Raw genomic sequence first — 23,539 nt, forward strand, 5'->3', positions numbered from 1 at the left:
CATCAAATATCAGTTATATTTCCTCCTCAGATGTCTTGTTTTGTGCGACTAACAGACCAAAACCCAAAGACATGAAGTTTACAGTCATGAACGACGAAGAAAAACATAAAATTATGACGACTGAGAACCTGAAACAGCTCATTTTTGGCATTTTTGCTTTAAAAAAAAAGACTAAAATAGTTGATTGATTATCAAAAGTTGCCAATTTTCTGTTGAACAATTAATTGAGTAATTGTTGCAGCTCTGTAGTAAATACAAGCGGACACTCTGATTGGTCCATATGTTTAAGGAGGTCATGTGACCTGACTTTGTGTTTCTGTGGTTGTGATGATGCAGATTATTAACTTTATTAACATTATTTACATTCTGCACACGACTTCAAACTGATCAACATAGATTCAAACTGTTCAGCCAGACGATGTAATATAATATTTTATTGATAATCTACAGCAGTCAATCAATCAAAATGTATTTATAAAGCACAGTTCAGACAGTGGAATTAATTCAACCTGCTTCACATCAAAACAGATTAATAACCTTCATAAAACGCAGGAATCAGTTAAGATAATAATAATAATAATAATAATAATAATAATAATAAGCTAAAAACATGATCGTTATCTGAGTCTCTTCTGTGGTTTGGATGTAAAAATATGAACATGTTCTGATATCATGTTGGTATAAACATGAGCATCACGTGACTGTTCTAAGACGAGCAGCTGATCTCTGCTGTTTGATCAGATATTAAACTGATCAGATATCTGATCACATGTCGGTGTAAGCTGATCAACATATCCTCACTTCCTGTGCAGACAGGAAGCAGGAAGCTGCAGCGGAACAACAGTAACGACAAGAGAAATTAGTTCTTATAAAACTGGCTGCAAACCACCTGACAAGGACGGACGCACGTGATTGGTTCAGTCAGAGAGAAGAACAGAAACTTCTTACTCAATTACATTTCTAAATATCCAATCAGAGGTTAGAACATTTACTTTATTTAAAGGACGAGTTCACAGTTTTTCCAGTGAGTCTTAAAGCAACAGTCATTCTGTTCATACTGACCATCAGAAGATCCTTCATAATGACCTCACAATGGAAATCCACAGTCCTCTTCCTGTACAAAAATGGGTTTAAAAGTTTATCTGAAGCTGATATGAAGCTTCATCATCAGTAGAAATCTGTCAACGTTACATCTTTTTAGTGCCAGAGTCATTCATGATTGATTTTCGGATCAGATTTATTTTTGTTATAACTGGGAAGTTATTAAAGGTAACACTGGAACCTTCCTGTGAAGATATTTAACTTTGACATGAACGCATCATGAAGTATCATCCTGTGTTACATCATCAGTGAGTTTTATCCTGCAGCAACAACAGATGGTCACAGGACGGGGAGGGAGAGAGAGAGAGAGAGAGAGCTGGGGCGAGAGAGGTGCACACAGAGTGGAGAGCTCTCTCTCTCCCTCTCTGTCATTCACTCAGTCTGATGGAGGTGAAGACCCGACCTGCTACAGCTTTAATCTCTGTGAGCGTTAGAGGATAACGACACAGAGAGGCTCTCTTCACAGTCCCACCGTTCAACCGTCAGCGCCGTCCAATCAGGAACCAAAACTGAGCTAACGACCCACTAACGAACTAATGACCCGGCCGGAGAGGAGAAACCGTCACAGCGGATCAGAGCTGGAAACCAACATGGAGGAAAAGTTGACGGACTCCTCGGAGGATCCGGACTTTTACTTTTCCTGTCGGTCCGGATGACGAAGCTTCAGAAGTTTGCAGCTGATTTTCACTCTTCTTCTCTTTTATTCTCGGATTCTTGGATCAGATTCCTCCTGATCTAAATCACTTTTATGCAGCGTTTTATTCAGACTGTCATCCTCCTGCAGCTCTGTTGGAAAACTGAGAAATCAAAAGTTGAAACTTATTGTTTTGACATCTGGGTTGTAAAATTTGGAGATAGATGAGAAAGTGTTTTAACCCTTTGAAGTCTCACTTTACATTTCTACCAACTAAACCAGATTTATCTCTAATGGGATAGTTTGGTTTGTTCATCCTCACCAAAATCAGAAAGTTCACACTCTGCAGTGTTGACACTTTTTGACTTTTTGTTGAGATTTTAGGCAAATGAAGTTTATTTATACCCTACAGTTCATCTACATTAGTAGTAGTTATGTTGTGTGCAGATTGTGGTTGCAGCAGCTGTGACTTCAGAGGGTTAAAATGTGTGTTTTTGTAAGTGGAGATCAGAAACCGAAGCCGCCTCCTGCAGGCTCCTCTTACCTGCCTGCCGTCTAATAACAGCTGGCGTGACGGCAGCAGAGAGGAACGGGACAAGGTTCAGAGCTTTTATCAGTTCTGTGGAAATGTGATGTGGCCTCTGAGTGGGCGGGATTCAGGACAGAGGTGAACCAGGTGAGATACAAAAAGCAAAGAGAGAGAGAGGGAGGGAGGATTATACAATCTGAACTCAACAGCAGGATTAAAACAGCTGATGAGCTGCGTTCAGCTGCGGAGTTGAAATGTTTGTTTGAGAACACAAGACGTCTGATTCTGAACTCAAACCTCACAGAGATGTAAAGAGACGTCTGCTGAGCCTCAGCTGGACTGGGCGACCTCGTCTTTACCTGTTTTGGATTCAGACGCCATGAAGCTGAACTTCCACCAGGAGTAAGGTGAGGTGTGCCGTTCTGTGGAGGTGAGCTGCTGCACCTCCGGGGCAGGCGGGCGCCGTCATGTACGTCCTGTGCACCCTGGCGGTCCTGACACTCCACAGCCTCTTCAAGAACCGGAGCCACAAGGCGGCGGAACCAGAACCAGGAGGAACCTTAGAGGCTGCGGGGCGGGAAGGTCTTCTCGGGGATGGAGCTCCGGTTGAGGCCAGGCCTCGGGGCGGCGGAGGTGATTCGATGGATCGCAGTGGACCAATCAGCTGCAGAGCTGAAGGAAAGAGGAGGCGAGGCAGCGGCGTTCGTAACGTCCCCGACAGCACGAAACGGATGCAGGTGAGAAGATGGAGATGAGATTTAGGAATACAGGTGAAGGTTCTGCTGACCAGCGTTCTGCTTATTAACACTGTTGATCAAACCAACATGTTTAAAACCTGCCAGATGTTCTGATGGTGTTGTGACGTCTGCACTGAGACTAATGATCAGACCGTAGCAGGAAATCTATAAACACTGAACTTTAAACTTTACTGGAAATGAAATTGTTTTATGCTTTATGGGAGATCCAGGTCTCTGATTGGCTGGCTGGTGTATAAACACTTCAGTCACATTCAGGTCAACAGTTGAACCAGTCAGAGTGTTTGTCAAGTTGTGAATGTTTAATCATAACGGCAGCACTGCTGGTTCAGATCCAGCGACTCTCACCTGGTCGATGAAGTAATTACATCATCTTATTATGTAATTAAACTGAATATTTAACCAAAGAGTGAAGAATTATACTGAAGTTCTTTGATAGTAGTACTTTATAATGTAGCACAAAGTACAGAGGTTGTTTATCTGCAGCACAACAAGCTGGCGAAGCTGTAAACAACAACAACAACAACTGCCGTACACAGAACTACTCTCTGGAGACTGAAAACATGATGCTGTTATTAGTCTCTGGATCCGTTTCTAAACTTCATGATGAAGGAACATGTGACCCAGTGCAGCGGTGAGACTCACTGACGTGTTTTTAATCAGATATATTAATTATTATTATATATTATATAGATATATCAGCTTTGATACAAACACAACACTTGTTAGTAGATCAGTTCATTGTTGGTTTGGATCCAAACATGAAGATTTGTTTGCAGCGTCTGTAATGTGAAGTTTTTTTTCTTGCTTTTCTTTGTTTCATATCATCATAAACTGAATATCTTTGAGTTTTGGACAAAACGAGACTTTCTCAACTTTTCACCTTTATTATTCATGAGGGTAAAACATAAAACCTTCACTATTAATCCCTCATTACTATAAGCAACCAATAAATTGATAAATGTAGAATAAAATCAACAGATTGAGTGATCATGAGAATGTCTTTTAGTTGCGTCTCTAGTTTATTCTGCTGATGTTGGACTCGTTACTGCAGCTGGTTAAACAGTCTCTTTTTCTGTCAGTCAGATGTGATTCATCGTCACCTCGTCAGTGTGTTCGGACGTCGTGTCTCCTGGTTAACGTCGGTATGTTTCCGGTTTAAATCAGATGTTTCTGCGTCTCGGCGGAGGAATGTGAAGCATTCGATCACATGATCTCTGTGAAATCCTGCGACTGGTTACGTGTGGACGGTGTTCTTCAGGGTCGAGTCTCAGTCGGTTACGTAACCACATATTCATCATCTGATGCTGATAATCTGACTGTTGACCTCTGGACATCCTCCTCATCCTCCTCATCCTCCCAAAACACACATCACGCATCAAGCTTTTAGGGTTTGCTCCCATTTACAAGTTCAGTAATAACTGATGATGATGATGATTGTACAGGACTTTTCAAACCATAGTTACAAAGTACTTAACAGAACAATTTAAAATACAGTCACAATAACACATTTTCTCCTGGACTCAGGAGTCGGGTTTAATGCAAATGTTGCACAAATCTTAACCGAATTTCCAGAAAATGATGAGAAAGAAAATCTAAATGCAGATAAACAGCAGGAGGCGCTGATGATCCTCCAGTCTGGTACAGTTCAGTCAAACGTTACTGAAAGTCTGAAGAAAAGACTCGACCATCACCTGATTGACCTCATAGACAACGTTAAAACCTCGCATCCTTTAGCATCGGTCTCCATGGCAACGGCCATGAAGGCAGGTCAGCTTGATCTTCACACCGCCAGCAAAATTAATTTAATTCCAACAAATCGCTGCGATTGGATGATTTTTTTTTAACTTTGGTGAAACATGAAGGAAACGATCAGTTTATTATCTGTTTTACTGAAACTCGTCTGTCGGAGTGAAAACATTCAAGTGTTTCCATTCAGGTTTTTAACGTGTGAATGAAAAATGTTGATATGGAAACACATTTACTGTCTGATTGATCAGATATGTGTTAATGATCAGTGATGCTTTTTATCCTGTAAATGAATGAACAGGCACATTTTAAAACATTAGAGCCTCGTTGATTAGTCGATCAGCAGAAAATTCATCAACAGCATCATTTTTAAGCAAAAATGCCAAATATTTGCTGACTCCAGCTTCTCATATGTGACGATTTGATGTTTTTCTTTCTTATGTGACAGTAAACTGAATATTTTTATAACAAGCATTTTTTCACTATAGATGAAATAATCAGTAATTATGAATAACATCTTCATTCTCATTCAGCTTTCTGTGTTCTTTCCTCAGAAACAGGAAGTTTTACTGCTTTGAATCTTAAATATGATTCTGGTGATGAGCAGACAGTCTGTCAGGCTGTTGAATATTTCAGGCGGGGGGGAGGAGCAGCTCTTCACGCTTCAGCTGAGGCTGAAATATTTATCAGAGGACGGGATGGAGGGGGGGGCGGGGCTACAGGAGGTGTGATGCTGGCTGTGCTGTTGCTAGGGGAACAGAGAGAGAGCGAGAGCGAGGGAGAGAGAGGGAGGAAGCAGCGTGTGTGTGTGTGTGTGTTGAGGGGGGTCGGCAGCGGGTGGCGGTGACACTGATCCTGCTGCTGTGTGTCACTGTGAAGCTGCAGGAGGATGCGGGGATGATGTGGACGGCGAGGCCGCAGGGAGGGAGGTAAGAACCCGAATGAACGGAGGGACACAAAGACGGAGGGATGGAGGCAGGATGGAGGCTGGATGGAGGAAACAGACATGTTGAATAGAGAGCAGCGAGATGGAGGACGAGCTGTAACCTGATGCAGAGCAGAGTGTTGTGTTTCCTCTCATGACCTGAATACACGTCCGTTGTGTGTCGCTGCTCGGAGGACGCCAGCACGTCATCTCTGCTTTATGTTTTTATCTCAGCGTGTGTGTGTGTGTGTTGTGATAATCCTCCTTTTGTCTGCTAACGTTTTCAGTCTCCTGTCTGTGTGTTTTTATTTAAATTCCTTCATGTCGGATGAATGTGAGCAGATATTTTTAGTTTTTTGCTTGTGCAGAGCTGTAAGATGTAAGAAAAGCTCATTTTAAAGCCTCTCTGACATCAGTAGTAAGAATCCAGACTGAGCATGACATCACTCCGTCTGGCGGCTGCTCGCTGCAGACGTTTCCATCAGGACGACTGATTCTTTAAGAAAATGATTTAATATATCGTCGTTTATTCAGCAGCGGCGTTTAAACCCAACAGATCAGATCACGGATGAGACGAGCGTCTGTGGTTCAGACGACACTGATCACTACAAAGATTCAAGAAAACTTTATTGTCCGTTAACGCAGACAATAATGCTGATACACAGCTCACATACATGTCAGAACATGGATGCACATAAAAAGACGACACAGTAGAATCTAAAGCAGTTAAAATATTAAATATAATGTTGTGGGATCAGCTGGGTGAGTCTGCAGGTTCCTGCTGGGTGACGGCGGAGCGGATCAAGGATTTGTTAAAACAGCTCGTCTGAGTCTGAACCTGCAGCCAGACAGCATCATCTCAGAGGAGGTCTGGGGGGGGGGGGGGGGGGGGGGGGGGGGGGGGTTGAGGGGGGGTCATCAGTCTGGTTACTGCTCTGACAGACTGGTGACTGAAGCAGGAGACACGGTGATGAAGGTCAGGACAGGATCTTCTTTTAACGTTGAACCTTCTAAGTTTCCGTAGCAGAAAGTCTCTGCTGAGTCTCCTTCCAGTCTAACGTTCAGTCTGGTCTGGTCTGGTGTACTGGTTCCTGCTGTACTGGTTCCTGCTGTACTGGTTGTAGACCTGTGGTGGTTTTGATGGTGGGCGGGGCTTGATGGTCTCTGACTTTAGAGGAAAGTGTTGTCATGAGTTTTATGGATGTATTTAAATGTGTCCTCCTTTAATGACTGAACACAAACAGCTCAGATATAAACTGGAATCAATCTACAGAAAATTAATCATCAACTATTAATGTGATGATCAATTCATGTTTTTAAGAAAAATTCTCTGATTGCATCGTCTTTAGTTTCTTTAGTCTCTGTCAGTAAACTGAAGATCTTTGAGTTGTTACATGTCGAGTTTTGTGAAACATTGATCAACGTTTTAAAAACCAAACGACTCATCAGTTCATTGAAAAAATAATCAATAATGAAAATATTAATGTTAGTTCAGTTGTACAGCTGAATGAGTATGATTGAAAGGTTGAGACTGTGGTGACGCTGTTGTCTTTGATGGAAGATATGAACAAACAACAGACGAAGGAAAACACGTTGTTCTCTGGAATATTAAAGCTTCTAAATGTTTTATTGATTCAACGTCTGGACGTTAACGTTCTTCATCAGACGGCCGGCTGCTTCATCTGCAGCAGGACTCGTTATGACCGGAGTTTTTATTTAGTAGCTTTTAGTTTTAAGGAGGTTAAAACATGAACTACAGCTGCTTTATTCATATATTCATAAATCGATGTTTAATATCGTGATGTTTTGACGGTTACTGTGCGGTCATGTTGCATGAAGACTGAGACAAACTGCCTCAACAAAGGAGTCTGTTGATTGGCAGGTTGGCGGCGTGTCGACGCTGAATATTTATACATGTTTGACTCTTAAAGGCTGTAAATTTGTCATCCGGCTGTTTTTATGCACATGAACAAAACCTGAGTGGAAAAAGTCCAAATATCTTAAAGAGTTTGCTGTTATTCAGACTGAAATGATGACATCATCAATCATGTGACTGAGGAGCTGAAAACATCAGATGTGTGTGGAGCGATGATGATGATGAGGAGACTGTAACCTTCCTCACATCAACACATGAAACTAACAGAAACGTCATCTTTCCATCATGTTTTTGACTCTTTTCAATGACGTCGTCTCGTTGTTGTTTCTTCTTCTTCTGCGACGGTTTAACGGCAGCGACTGTTTATCTGCTGATGGAAACAAACGTTTGCTGCAGTTTCTTTTGACTGTTTTCTGTAAATTCAGATTAAATTTTGTGCTGCGTTTGGATGAAAACTTGAGAAATGTGTAAAAATCCATCAGAATCATTTCAGTGTGTTTCAGAGAGATGATGAGTGTTTTCTACCCTGATGAAGAAAAACACAGAGTTACAGTCAGAGTGACGGATGTTGAAGCTTTTATCTTTTTGTTTTTGAAGAATCTTTCTCTGGAAGCAGCATCAGGCTGGTTTGTTGTTGTTTGTTTGTGTTTTCTGCAGCTCAGTAAACAAACTCACAGTATGTTTCTACTGAAGAAGATTATTATATTATATTAGATTATATATATTTTACCTGATGTGAGTCTGCAGATGTGACAGATGTGTTGCAGTGTGTGTGTGATAGTGAGTGTGAGATAGTGTGTGTGTGTGTGTGTGTGAGTGTGAGCAGACAGGCTTTGACTCTGAACACATGGAGACGAAAAAACACAGACAGAGATGATTTGACCCACTTTAGAGGAGGAGGAAGAGGAGGAGGAGGAGGGATCTTAAAGTCTCTGCAGGAGGTAAACAGAGCAGAGCGTGTGTGTTGTGTGTGTGTGTGTGTGTGTGTGTGTGTGTATTGTGATATTGCTGCTACATACTTTTAGTTTTTTCTTCCTCTTATTGATCTTTTAATGAGATCAAAGTTTTGATGAATCTGAGTCGTTTCTATCAGTTGTCACTAACTGTTATTCTCTCTATTAATTGATTAATCGTTCGGTCTATAAAATGTTGTAAATTCCCAAAGACGACGTCCTCAAACGTCTCGTTTTGTCCTCAACTGACAGATCTTCAGTTTCTGATCACAGAGACTAAAGACACCAGAAAATATAAATATTCACAGTGAAGCAGCTGAATCAGAATTTGGACGTTTTTGTTCGATTATCAAAATAGTTTCAAATGAACTGATTAGTTGACAGTCGATTAACGGACGGATCATCGCAGCTCTAGATGTCAGAACACAACCAGCTGGAAACCTGATATTAAAATATTATCTGCTGCTCTGATGCTCAAATATGAATATTTGATGTTTTTCTTTGTTATAAATGTTGGACAGACGTCACCTCGGGCGGGGCGAGGAGACGGGGTGGGGGGGGGGGTCCAGTATGGGTGCTGTCATGTTGCCTCCTCTACAGGTCCCTCCAAAATATATATCTGTAAAATATAGTTTCCTTTCAAATGATGAGGAGCAGAGGAGCTCTGCAGCTGTTGGTCTATAATAGGGAGTCGTTCTGATTGATGTGTTGAGGCAGGAAGGTTTGAACTGTGTTAAACAGTGAAAGACATCAGACGTCTGATATTTGACAGGTGAAACAATGAATGAAGACAATAATCTGTCTCAGGTAACGAAGGTCAACATGTCGGGACAGGAAACAGTTTTCAGCAGCAGGTCGTTGTGATTTCAACGTGTCGCATCATCTTCCTCTGCACTGCAGCAGGATTTGTTTCAGTTTTTATTCATTTGGAGTCAGTGAAGCTCACACTGGTCTGTCTGCTCTGTGTGCATTTTAGGAAGAGTGAGGAGGAGGAGGAGGGGGGGGGGGGAGGGGGGGTTACACTTCCACTACACACACAGTAACATGATCCAGTCACCACAGGGGGCATCGTACAGAACTGAATGTAGTTTTTCTAGCTCAGCTTCAGATCAGACTGTCAGACTGCAGCAGATGGTTTCACAGCCAGGAAACAGTCGGCTGTGTGAGAACATGAAGGCCTGAAAGCATCAGACTGTCACCACTGTTACTGTTATCTTCATCATCAGATAATCTGCAGATTCATTCTGGATGAATAACATTAAAATGTCAGTTCAAAACCTGCAAATATTCACTTTAGTGACATGAGAGCAGCTGATTGTTTCTGCTTTAAACGACTCAAAATCATTAATCGTTTATCAGAATAGTTGCTGATTAATTTTCTTTTGATTGATAAATGGTTGCAGCTGTAATTCAGGGTGTGTGTGCGTGTGTGTGTGTGCGTGTGTGTGTGTGCGTGTGTGTGTGTGTGTGTGTGTGTGGAGGGTTTCAGTATGAAAGGAAAGCAGATGTGAGGAGGAAGAGTCATTGTTGTGAAGTGCTGAACAGCAGCCTGAGTCCTGCAGATGATTGGTGTTCTGTTGCTAGGCAACACGTTAGTCCAGGAAGGTTAAATAAGGAATTAGACTTGAAGCCATTTTACTGGATCATATTTCTTCTTGAGTAAAAAGAAAATATGTTTTTTTTTCTGATCATTTTGTTCATAAATGGATGAATTGAGTTAATTTGAGCTTTTTGATGTAAATTGTCTGAATAATGAGGCTGAAAGAATTCAGTTTGTTGGCCTGAATATTGTGAGTTTATATGTTCTGGATTCATGGTCATTAATATTTCTCATAATTATTGTATCTATTAAAGGATCCAAACCAACAGTGAACTGATCTACTAACCAGTATTGTGTTTGTATCAAAGCTGATATATCTATATAATATATAATAATAATTAATATATCTGATTAAAACCACATCAGTGAGTCACATCGCTGCACTGGGTCACATGTTCCTTCATCATGAAGAGTTTGGTCACGTTAGTTAGTTTAGAAACTAATAACAGCATCATGTTTTCAGTCTCTGGAGAGTAGTTCTGTGGAAGACAGTTGTTGTTGTTGTTGTTTACAGCTTTGCCAGCTTATTGTGCTGCAGATAAACAACCTCTGGACTTTGTGCTACATTATAAATTTCTCAAAGAACTTCAGTATAATTCTTCACTCTTTGGTTAAATATTCAGTTTAACTGAGGAGCCGTTTTACATCCGGTGAGAGTCGCTGGCAGCGCTGCCGTTATGATTAAACATTCACAACACGACAAACACTGAGGTCTGATTGGAAGGTTCAACTGTTGACCTGAATATGACTGAAGTGTTTAGACACCAGCCAGTCATGTTAGTTTGTTTAGAAACGGCTCCAAAGACTAATAACAGCATCATGTTTTCAGTCTCTGGAGAGCAGTTCTGTGGAAGACAGACGCTACTGAGCATGTGCAGGAACACTGTTCAGCTTCACTGGCTTGTATTGGAGGGAATCTTTGGGAATCTCATGATTAGATTCAGAATTGATTGATTATGATGTTTTGCATAAACGGTATTTACAGTGATTTTCAGTCACATGATGAACAAGTTCACTGTATAAAAGCCTCCATCTCTCTACATCTGTCTGTCTGTCTCATGAACGTACACCAGGCTTCTGTATTGATTTGAATGAAGATATGGATGTATCATAATCACACTTTATGTCCGCATTTTGTTGAATGAAAAAATCTTTATCCTCAAAGTTCTCTGTAGCTTTAAAACCAAATGATAAAATGGCTGAAAGCAGTTTAACTTTTCCTTGTTGTTAAGATGAAGGGAGTGTTTGAGACTGACGTGTCCTTCGTTAACCGGTCGGCGTGCTGTAGTCGAGCAGCAGGACGACACCTCTGTCCCTGCTGGGCAGTCGAGGGTTAAAGGAGCCATCTGCTCGGAGGATTAACAGATTACTGTCGGCCGCTTCCTCGTAGAAAGCTTCTGATCAGCTGGTCTAGGATCAGATGTTGATAATCCTGGTGGAGACGCAGCAGAGCGGCTGTAGGAGAGTTACCTGTCTCCAGGTCAGTGTAGAGCTGCTGCAGGTTACCTGAACGCAGCAGCAGCAGGTCGCTGGTCGTGTGTGGATGCATGGCGATGTGAGGGTGCAGCAGCATGCTGTGCTGGGTGGGAACGCTCATCAACAAGAGCTGGTCGGACAGAGAACGCTTCGTCCATCCTGCAGAGCGCAGAGCTCGTTGCGGACATGGACGGGTAAGAACAGAACAGGACAGGTTGAGAGGCTGTCGTCTGATTGGTCGGATCTCTCAGGTGAGACGGGACAGGAGAGTGTTACAGCAGGACGAGACCGGAAGACACAGATATTGATCATCAGATAATGATATATCTGTCGGTTATTCATTTTTATTCACAAATTCAGAACATAAACATTTCATAATATTCTTAATTTTTTTTTTTATATTATGGCCCATAAATAAGATGTGCAGGACATTTTACAGAAAAATCAACTTGTCTCTTCTCTCTGATGGACAAACTGTTTCAAAACATATTTTTGTCTTTTATGGACTTCAGTTTCTTGTCATTTATCAGCTGATTTACATGCTGATACAGATATACAGAATATCTGCAATGAGCTGACATCGTCTGATTTATTATTTTATTATTAGATCAGTTTAAAGCAGCACTAATCAATATTTTCATATTAACAAGTCCACAGTTTTGGACTTAAAGGACACACATTCTGCACATGTCCAGCTCTATATTTATATTCTGGGGCTCTACTGGAATATCTCCTTATTTATCTTCTACTGGTCCTTTATGCAGCCCCTCAGTTCAGCCTCTGTCTGAAAGAGGCCGTTTTAGCTCCTGTGTCTTTAAGGCCCCGCCTCCTGATGAGCCCACTCTGTTCTGATTGGTCAGCTACAGGAAGCAAACAAACTATAGTAGCAGGATTTCACTTCTTTTTCTCCTTCTTTACTCCAAATGTCAACTTCTTAAATCCATCCGTACATGTTGGAGCTGAACAACACATGGAAACACCTTAGCAACCACCTTAGCAACCAATGCTAACTTACTCAGAACCTTCACAATAAAAACTCACTAAATGACCTCACCAATGGAAGTCAGTCATTTTGCAGATTCATTTAAAGTCCGACTGCACCTGAGTGCAACACTCATTATGTCAGTTAATCTTCTGTATTTCTGAGTTTTATTTTCAACAGAGAAAAAAACAAAAACATATTTTTGGGTGCAGACAAATCTACTAAAATATATTTTATATCAGAAACATAAAAGTGAAAGATTTTTACTTTTAATACAGTCATCTATTGTAAATATGAAAATATTTATTGGCAAAATGTATCATGTTTCATCCGCAAACTGACCTCCATTATTATTCATTTATATTCTTATCATAAATCCTACTAAATCCTACAAACTGCACCTTTAAATCCAAAATGTAACTTTTAGCAGCTCCCCAATGAAACTAAAAGAATATTTTATATGGTAAACATAAAAGTCCAAGATATTGTCTCTTTCACATCACACTGTGGTGTACAGTTGCTATGAAAATATTTATTGGTGCAGTTTTAAATGTATCATGTTTCATCCACAAACTGACGTCTGTTCCATCAGTCCATTTTACTGATTCATTTAAATTCCAACTGCACATGAAGGCAACACTCAGGTATGTGAGTTTATCTGCAGTTTGAACTGTATTTCTGAGCATATAAAAACATTTTATGTTAAACATAAAAATTAAATATGTTTATTTTTATTTTCCACTTTACTCTAAACTGTCCTAAACTACAAGAGACCTCGTTCACATCACACAGTCGTCTGTTATTGTTAATGTAAAAATATTGATTAGTGCAGCTTCAGATTGTAGTGTTGCTACAACGCTGCATCCATAGCTGGCAGGGAGCCAAAGACCTTAAATGAACTGCTGTCCATCATGACGACGCTCCCCCCAGCCTCCGCAGTGTGTTCACCCTCTACAGTCACCAGATAGAGAAGTGTGTTCACCCTCTACGGTCACCAGATAGAGGAGTGTGTTCACCCTCTACAGTCACCAGATAGAGAAGTGTGTTCACCCTCTACGGTCACCAGATAGAGGAGTGTGTTCACCCTCTACAGTCACCAGATAGAGAAGTGTGTTCACCCTCTACGGTCACCAGATAGAGGAGTGTGTTCACCCTCTACAGTCACCAGATAGAGGAGTGTGTTCACCCTCTACGGTCACCAGATAGAGGAGTGTGTTCACCCTCTACGGTCACCAGATAGAGGAGTGTGTTCACCCTCTACGGTCACTAGATAGAGGAGAGTGTTCACCCTCTACAGTCACCAGATAGAGGAGTGTGTTCACCCTCTACGGTCACTAGATAGAGGAGTGTGTTCACCCTCTACGGTCATCAGATAGAGGAGTGTGTTCACCCTCTACAGTCACCAGATAGAGGAGTGTGTTCACCCTCTACAGTCACCAGATAGAGAAGTGTGTTCACCCTCTACGGTCACCAGATAGAGGAGTGTGTTCACCCTCTACGGTCACCAGATAGAGGAGTGTGTTCACCCTCTACGGTCACTAGATAGAGGAGAGTGTTCACCCTCTACAGTCACCAGATAGAGAAGTGTGTTCACCCTCTACGGTCACCAGATAGAGGAGTGTGTTCACCCTCTACAGTCACCAGATAGAGAAGTGTGTTCACCCTCTACGGTCACCAGATAGAGGAGTGTGTTCACCCTCTACGGTCACCAGATAGAGGAGTGTGTTCACCCTCTACAGTCACCAGATAGAGGAGTGTGTTCACCCTCTACGGTCACTAGATAGAGGAGTGTGTTCACCCTCTACGGTCACCAGATAGAGGAGTGTGTTCACCCTCTACGGTCACTAGATAGAGGAGTGTGTTCACCCTCTACGGTCACTAGATAGAGGAGTGTGTTCACCCTCTACGGTCACTAGATAGAGGAGTGTGTTCACCCTCTACGGTCACCAGATAGAGGAGTGTGTTCACCCTCTACGGTCACCAGATAGAGGAGTGTGTTCACCCTCTACGGTCACTAGATAGAGGAGTGTGTTCACCGTCTAGGGTCACCAGATAGAGGAGTGTGTTCACCCTCTACGGTCACTAGATAGAGGAGTGTGTTCACCGTCTAGGGTCACCAGATAGAGGAGTGTGTTCACCCTCTATGGTCACTAGATAGAGGAGTGTGTTCACCGTCTAGGGTCACCAGATAGAGGAGTGTGTTCACCCTCTGCGGTCACCAGATAGAGGAGTGTGTTCACCCTCTACAGTCACTAGATAGAGGAGTGTGTTCACCGTCTAGGGTCACCAGATAGAGGAGTGTGTTCACCCTCTACGGTCACTAGATAGAGGAGTGTGTTCACCCTCTACGGTCACTAGATAGAGGAGTGTGTTCACCGTCTAGGGTCACCAGATAGAGGAGTGTGTTCACCCTCTATGGTCACTAGATAGAGGAGTGTGTTCACCGTCTAGGGTCACCAGATAGAGGAGTGTGTTCACCCTCTACGGTCACCAGATAGAGGAGTGTGTTCACCCTCTACGGTCACCAGATAAAGGAGTGTGTTCACCCTCTACGGTCACCAGATAGAGGAGTGTGTTCACCCTCTACAGTCACCAGATAGAGGAGTGTGTTCGGTGACAAACTGCTGTCTCAGTGCTGCTCAGCAGACAGTCTGATGGAGTCTTTTGTCCTTCAGGCTGTACGACTGTTCAGCTCCTGCCAGCGACGGTTGGATCAGACGTGATGCTGCCTGTCTGATGGTATCAACGTTCACTGGTTGCTGGCTGTGAGCCTCACGCACAGTTTGTATTTGTTTATATATTTATCTCTGATTTGTATTTTACATTATTTACAGCAATGAATCACCTTGTATTTGCAGATACTGTGTACTATCATAGTGATGCTCTCTGTAGTTGTTCTGGTGGCTGAACTATTGCTTCACTGCTGTGTGTTTGTTGTTTTATTCTTGTGTGTATTGGGCGGTTTGTGTGATCAATAAGATTTCTATCTTATCTAATCTATCATCATTTTGCCGATTCATTCAAAGTTTGACTGCACATGAATGCAACACTCTGCATTATTCTGAAAAGGAAAAATAATCTAAAAAACATCTTTTTTAGTGGAAACAAATCCACTAAAATCTATTTTATGCAGTAAAGGTGAATATTTGTCATCAGTTTGCAGCGTTGCTGAATCTTCACACTGGAAGAGCAAAGCTGCACAAGAGAAATAGAGTTTAGTGAACTTAACTGGAAAAATTACTTCATATGTAATAACATCTGCAGTTCAAAATGATAACAGGCAAACACCAAATGAAGAGAGATGATTTTAGAAAGTGTCACTCAGCTGAGAGTGAAACTAAGTGTTCAGGTTTATTCTCTCTCACAGCAGCAGGAAAAGGTGCAAAAATGTAAACTTGTAAAACTGCATTTTTATCCAGATGTTAATATAAAACTTGTTTATCTTGAGCTGGAACCTTATCAGCTTTACCATCACAGTGTCACCAGTCAGCTGATCTATCAGAGCGTATCAAAACACTAATTCATTACTAAAATATCCACCGATTTGAATGTAGTTCAGCTGCTCTGATCTGTGACTGGTCTCTGGTCTCTGACTGGTCTCTGGTCTCTGACTGGTCTCTGCTCTTTGACTGGTCTCTGACTGGTCTCTGGTCTCTGACTGGTCTCTGGTCTCTGACTGGTCTCTGCTCTCTGGTCTCTGACTGGTCTCTGCTTTCTGACTGGTCTCTGCTCTCTGACTGGTCTCTGCTCTTTGACTGGTCTCTGACTGGTCTCTGGTCTCTGACTGGTCTCTGGTCTCTGGTCTCTGACTGGTCTCTGCTCTTTGACTGGTCTCTGGTCTCTGACTGGTCTCTGACTGGTCTCTGGTCTCTGACTGGTCTCTGCTCTCTGGTCTCTGACTGGTCTCTGCTCTCTGGTCTCTGACTGGTCTCTGGTCTCTGGTCTCTGACTGGTCTCTGCTCTCTGGTCTCTGACTGGTCTCTGGTCTCTGGTCTCTGACTGGTCTCTGCTCTCTGACTGGTCTCTGAATGGTCTCTGCTCTCTGCTCTCTGACTGGTCTCTGGTCTCTGACTGGTCTCTGACTGGTCTCTGCTCTTTGACTGGTCTCTGACTGGTCTCTGCTCTCTGGTCTCTGACTGGTCTCTGGTCTCTGGTCTCTGACTGGTCTCTGGTCTCTGACTGGTCTCTGCTCTCTGACTGGTCTCTGCTCTCTGACTGGTCTCTGACTGGTCTCTGGTCTCTGATCTCTGACTGGTCTCTGGTCTCTGGTCTCTGCTCTCTGACTGGTCTCTGCTCTCTGACTGGTCTCTGGTCTCTGGTCTCTGGTCTCTGGTCTCTGGTCTCTGACTGGTCTCCTGTCTCTGGTCTCTGCAGCCGGTCCAGCGGTCCAGCGCTCTGCTCAGCCCGGCGGTCATGTTCGGCACAAGAAAGACCTGGGATCTTGGCCACGCCCCCTGCCTGCAGGAGCTCTGGAAGAAAGACATCTCATTGGACGGTGAGTCAGACGTGTGTCGCAGAGGAGGAGGAGGAGGCTTCAGACACCGGTGTGACTGCATTTTTAGAGAGAGAGAGAGTGTGTGTTACTGTGTGTGTGTGTGTGTGACTGTGTGTGTGTGTGTGTGTGTGTAGGGAGGGGAGGTGAGTCATACCTGTTAGTAATGAATGGAGGAAGCAGAAGAAACCTGAGTGTGTGTTTGGTGTTTCACGCTGTCAGAGAGACGAACAGGTGAGCAGACGCTGCCTCCTTTTATTTATTTATTTATTTGTTTGTCGTATCGCTGGCTGTGTTTTTCTCAGCTGATCGTTTTACAGTCGGAGTCTCAGAGGACGGATCAGGTTCACCAACACTGGAGCTTCTGTTCTCTCCTCATGCAGATTATCACTAACACTTGTTTTCATTCTGTCTGTAAAATGTTAATCAGTGTTTCCTAAAGATGACGTCTTCAGTATATATTCAGTTTACTGTCATAAAGGTCAGTGTTTAATGTTTAAAAAAGTTTATGATTTGGTTAAACGTGAGGATGAAGCTCAGATCAGGAATTATTTATTTATTTGGTATTTTTGCCTTATTTCAGAGAGAAGTACAACATTTAACCAGAATCAAAGCACAGATGTTATGGAAACGTATAATGTAATATAATTATTTTGACCTTGTGTTCAGTTTGTAGTTTGAGTGTTTTTACATTAATATAAATATTATTTAGGTAAATATATACGTGTCAGATATTTGATATTAAAGGATTGAAGCCAAAAAACTAACTGAATATATTTCTAAAACTTGGAAAAGAGAAAAAAATTAAAATAAATATCTGCTTCAGTTTTAGTGTATTATAGATTATATATATGTGAAGTGGTGCAAAAATGTTTATAGAAGCTTTATTTCATTTATATGTTGGTTTTATTTCTGTTAGATTTATGTGTATCAAGGCTGCAACTAATGATGATTTTCATCATTATTATTTTATAGTTAGATTCTATTTATTGATTTAATAAATGTAACTTTTAAAATCCTCCTTGTTTAATGACTGAACACAAACAGCTGGATGAGAAGTTTTTTTCTATATTTTTACTCTGAAAGACGTCAAATGACGATCAGTCAACTGAAACCATCAGAGGGTCGACAGGAAGTTCATCAGCAACTATTTTGATAATCGATTAAACGTTTTAGTTTCTTAAATGTGAATATTTTCTGGTGTCTTTAGTCTCTGCGACAGTAAACTGAAGATCTTTGTGTCTTTTGGAAACACTGATCAACACTTTGCACCATTTTCTGACATTTTAACGACAAATTGAGAAAATAATCAAAGGATTAAAATCGATAATGAAAACAACAGTTAGTTGCACTGAGACAAGCAGCAGATCTTCACATTAAGAAGCTGCATGTGGAAAATATTTAGTTCGCAGGTTTCTCTTCATTCCTGACTGAAGTGTCTGTTTTTTCAGTTTCTGCAAGTGTCAACATTTACTGTGTGATCTACAGAAAGCAAACGCAGCGTTTCCTCCTGCGACTGTTGTGTTTGTGTGTCTGTGTGTGATCCAGTTTTTCTGTCGGTGTTTCAGTCTAAAGCAGGTTTCTGATCCACGTGTTCGGCTCTGAATCCAGTCTGGGAAAAAATCTGAGCATTAAAAAGACTTAACTCACTCACACAGAGTGCAGATTGTTCTCAGGTTGATAAGATTTTAGAGGCCTTGTAGACTCAGAAAACACACACACACACACACACACACACACACACACACACACACACACACACAGACACACACAGTGTGAGCAGGTTAATGTGTCAGCAGCTGTTATCACCTGTTATCTGGTCAGACTGGTTTCCATGGTATTCAGGAGCAGAGGGAGAAAGTGAGGAAAATAATTCAGTTCGGGTTCTTGGTGGTCGTACAGAACCATGACCTCAATAACCTGATTACAGACCAAACACACAAATCTGCTTACTGACGCTTTTGTTCAGGATTTTACATTTTTCTCAAACGCAACTCAGCGGTCACTTAAAGGATCATTGCAGCCGTTTTCTATATTTTTCTTCTTGTCAACAAATCTCATGTTTGGATCCAAATGAAGAGTTTGGTCACATTAGTTTGTTTAGAAACGTCCCCACAGACAAGTAACAGCGTCATGCTTTCAGTCTCTGGAGAGTAGTTCTGTGGAAGGCAGACGCTACTGAGCATGTGCTGCTGAGCTACAGCGGTCTCTCACTCTCAGCCTCTGTGTCGGAGGTCTTCATCAGCTCTGTTGAAGTTTCAGAATCCTTCACACGCTGCTGCTTCTGTATTTAACACAAAAATGACACGTTTGTGGTTTAACAAGCAGACAGGAAACAGTTTGGAAGGATTTACTGACCATCCAGCAGCTAGCGTTAGCGTTAGCGTAGCATCAGTGACACACAGCGCTGCAGACGTCCTGACATCACCTGCACGATTCACACACCTGAACTCAACCAGCGTCAGGTGACTCCTGAATGTAGGCGTGTACACATGGCTAGCGTTAGCAAGCCGGCTAAGACAATACACAACATGTGAATAAGATGATTTATTAACGGTCAGCTGATGGCAGTGAGCTCACTAATATCAACCCTCCATTAATCCAGTAGACAGCGAGCACGCCGACCCCCCAACGGAGCGTTACTGAGATCAGTAACTGTAATTTTAAATTGTAATTGTTTACACTACTGTTACTGAAATAAGTAATTTAATTACTGTAACGTGTTACAAATGAATATTGCAGCCCAACACTGGTCCTACTGGTCCACTCGGTTCATAGTAACCAGGACTTGACGTCTGAGTCGGACCAGATCAGGACAGGAGAAAGGAATAATTAAAAGTTGACTGTGTGGGTTTCAAAAAAACATCCTCAACCTCCAGAGTCTGAGCTCTAGTCAGAGAAACAGAAATCTGAAAGTCTGAGTGCAGAAAGGAAATGTCTGATCCCAGCTTTATTCAGTTTGTCCCTCCTGTGTGTCCGTAGCGAGCTCAGTGGACTTCCTGATGAGTGATGGTGAAGACGACGGCTCCTTCCTGTCTCTGCCCACCGCCGCCTTCTCACAGCGCCCCTCTCTGACCGCAGAGCTGAACGAAACAAACGCACCCAGCCAGCAGCTGCTCATCCAGGTAACACAGCTCTGTGTGTGTGTGTGTGTGTGTGTGTGTGTGTGTGTGTGTGTGTGTGTGTGTGTGTGTGTGACCTCGGGGTCTCTTCTCTGTTGACCTCATCACATGTGTGACATCACTGTTGATGCAGTCTGATGTTTTAGTGACTCAGCATGTTTCTGAAGTGAATATTTTTCATGTGAGGTTCAAATTTAGTGAACTTTGACCCACGAATTTGCTCCTTTTAACCAGCAGTTAAAGTGTGTGAGAAGCTGCTGCTCTTCATCATTCTGTGTTTTTCTTTAGAAGATGAAGAATATTACTGAAGACAGAAACTCAGCTGGATAATAACAATCCTTCAGGTTTATATTCTGACACCAGTTTAACATTATTTACACTTCATCTCTGAGAAATCACGTTTTGTCCTGATTTTTGGTGGACGGCTAGAAATACTACAATACCCATGAGCCTCAGCTGGCTGGCGTTGCTATGGAGAAGAAGCCAGTCAGAGCGATAGTGAGTTAAAAATGCTTTGTCGTTGAACTACAGTAGTTTCTCGGCCTACGTGCTGCCTCATGGTGAGATTTTCTGCACCTATGGTATCAAAGTCCACCGCTATGCAGATGACACCCAGATTTATATACCAGTTACACCTCACCATCGTAACCTTGAATTATGCCTAGACGCTGTTACAAACTGGATGTCACAAAACTTGATGTCTTGACTGAGATGTTAGTTGTTGGCCCTCTCATTCGATGCACACATTAGGAAAATCACCAAGATTGCATTTTTCCATCTTCGCAATATCTCTGCTTAGTATGGCGGATGCTGAAACTCTTAATACATGCCTTTGTTTCCTCGAGACTGGATCACTGTAATGTGCTATTCTCTGGTCTACGTAGCTGCAGCATTAAAAAATTACAACTTGTGCAAAGAATACTATCTAGAACTAGAAAACTTGACCGTATCACTGCAGTCCTAATCTCCCTCCACTGGCTCCCAATCCAAGTCAGATCTGACTTTAAGGTGCTTCTCTTAGCTTATAAATCTCTACACGGGTTTGCACCCTCATATCTTTCTGACCTCATCACCCCTTATATACTCCCCCCTCGTGCACTCTGATCACATAATGCTGGACATCTTCCTGTTCCTAGAAGTTCTCCTACCGAGCTCCCCCATCTCTGGAACCAGCTACCTCGTATAATCAGGGAAGCTACAAATCTAGACTAAACTAAACACACTTATTCTTACAATCACATGACCCTTCTTAACACCATTGACATGGGTTGATGTAGTCTTTCCCTTCACCCCACTGAGGCTTTTTTTTTCATTCTCCTCTTGTATGTGTCGTCCCTCCTCGATTCTCTTATTATTGGTCGACTGTTTTAACGTTGTTCGCTGCTGTAAAGTGTATTGAGAATAAAATAAACTTACTTTAACTAGCTGGATGAATTTCACCGCGACACTTTCAGATGAGCATCATTTAGTCTTTTTAAGGTCTGTGTCATAAAATCTCTCCTTTATTCATCAGAGTTTATTATTTTCTGTCTAAATCTGGTTTTAATATCAGTCTTTATGTTCATGTTAATCTGTCTTTTGGACGCCTGAAACTCAACAGACTGTCAGACGTTAGGAGGCTTCTGTAACAAGCTACATATAATAATCTGACATGTTAAACACTTATTCAACGAGCACATTGTTTTCTGTTCAGATCGTCATGTTTGAACTTGTTTAAATGAAGCCGACAGATGATGAGTCAGTAAAAACTCAGCTGATGGAAGTTATTTCAGTGTCTGATTGTCATGTTGCCTCTTCATCATCTCAGGTCTGTTTATTACTTAACTGTAATAAATGTCTGTCTGTTCCTCCATCTCTTCTGTTTCCACGCTGTTCTCCACCTGCAGAGGGTCACCTGGTCCTGCTGCTGGACTCCTGCCAACGTAAAAAACCTTCATCCTGCTGCTCGCTTGTAGTTTCTGCTGCCGTCTCTTCTCTCTTCTACCTTTTTATTCCATCTTTTCTCTCTTCCTGACAGCTAGAGGTCATAGTCGTAGAGAAGAATTAGAAGCAGCTCGTTAGTCTGACCTGACTGATGGAAATGATTGTCAGAGTCTCATTCGTGTGTGTGTGTGTGTGTGTGTGTGTGTGTGTGTGTGTGTTCAGACTCTACAGGACAAAGTGTGTGAGTTTCAGGCTCGTCTTCGCTCTGAGGAAGTCACTCGTCACCTGCTGGTGCAGCAGCTGCAGCAGCAGCAACAGAGCATCCAGGAGAAGACGAGCGGCGCTCAGACGCTGCAGGAGGAAGAGCAGCCGTCAGCCAACGGTGAGAACACACACACACACACACACACACACACACACACACACACACACACACACGACTACTGCAATCACATCCTCTCAAACTCTGAATGAACACCAAGTTTGTTTTAGTTTTATTTGAACATATTTAAACTGTTGATTCATTCAGATGAAAACGTTTTTCTGACAGTTCTGAATTTTGTTCGTACGTCAGAGAAAATTCTAATAAAATACTCACAAATTCTCTTAAATCACTTGAACGCACCACTTTAGAGCAAAAATGTTCACATGGACACAAAACATCATTAAACACGTTAATCTCACAATAAAGTTGCTCTTTATTCTCCTGTCCCGACTCTGTGTGTGTGTGCGTGTGTGTGTGTGTGCGTGCGTGCGTGTGTGTGTGTGTGTGTGTGCAGGTGTGCGGGCGCTGCAGCCAGGTGAGCAGCCTTCAGGTCGTCTCAGCTGTCCAGAAGAAGAGCAGCTCGTTACTCGGCTGCGCAAACAGGTACGTTGAGGTGATTAAACACTCGTCATGCGGGTACGAGGCTGTTTTAAACTACATCAGTCAGATCAGATCTGGGTTTAGAGACGACACACTGTGTGAAAGACGTGACTGTTTACCTGCAGGGAGGCTCTGATGAAAGACTCTATCCAGGTGAATTATGGGAAATGTAGGATCCCGTGTTGACTAACAGATACTCAGATTTTCACTGTCGTGTTTTTAATCCTTCAGTTTCACAGAAGTATGAAACTATTTCACTGTTTTAATGGATCATTGTTTCTTCTTCAGTTTCCATGGAAACATATTTACACAAACACTCTATAGAAAGCTGAGGGCGTGTAACTGAACTTTCACTGATGTGTAATAATCAGACGTCAGACTGGTTTTTATCAGTTTGACACTTTGACGGGTTTTCAGATTGATCGGCAGCGTCGATCAGCTGTGACGTGTGTTTAAAGGTCGTTCATGAACAGACGGATTATAAACTGCAGAATAAAACTCATGAATGGATCAATATATGTCACCTCCCTTCAGATTAACAATATATTTAACACAAT

General features: G+C 42.2%; 2 protein-coding genes across 5 annotated transcripts in view; one reads left to right on the top strand and one right to left on the bottom strand.

The window, feature by feature from the left end:
• LOC122986896 (NLR family CARD domain-containing protein 3-like) overlaps positions 1-23,539 on the bottom strand; it is a 1,497,050-nt gene that overhangs the window by 736,122 nt on the left and 737,389 nt on the right. The gene's annotated exons all lie outside the window — the stretch shown is intronic.
• The window catches only part of kifc3 (kinesin family member C3), a 58,250-nt gene that overhangs the window by 13,534 nt on the left and 21,177 nt on the right, over positions 1-23,539 (top strand). The window contains exons 1-5 of one of the 4 annotated variants that reach the window (XM_044358449.1): positions 2,247-3,001; positions 16,955-17,075; positions 20,055-20,197; positions 22,340-22,499; positions 22,897-22,985. In XM_044358449.1, coding sequence (XP_044214384.1) covers positions 2,732-3,001; positions 16,955-17,075; positions 20,055-20,197; positions 22,340-22,499; positions 22,897-22,985 — 783 coding nt within the window. In that variant the 5' untranslated portion in view covers positions 2,247-2,731. Of the gene's footprint in view, positions 1-2,246; positions 3,002-5,611; positions 5,698-16,954; positions 17,076-20,054; positions 20,198-22,339; positions 22,500-22,896; positions 22,986-23,539 lie in introns of those variants that run through there. The other 3 variants (XM_044358459.1, XM_044358478.1, XM_044358470.1) reach the window with 3 other exon arrangements.

The sequence above is a fragment of the Thunnus albacares genome, chromosome 1 (assembly GCF_914725855.1).
Source record: "Thunnus albacares chromosome 1, fThuAlb1.1, whole genome shotgun sequence".
In the NCBI taxonomy this organism is placed as follows: Eukaryota; Metazoa; Chordata; class Actinopteri; order Scombriformes; family Scombridae; genus Thunnus; species Thunnus albacares.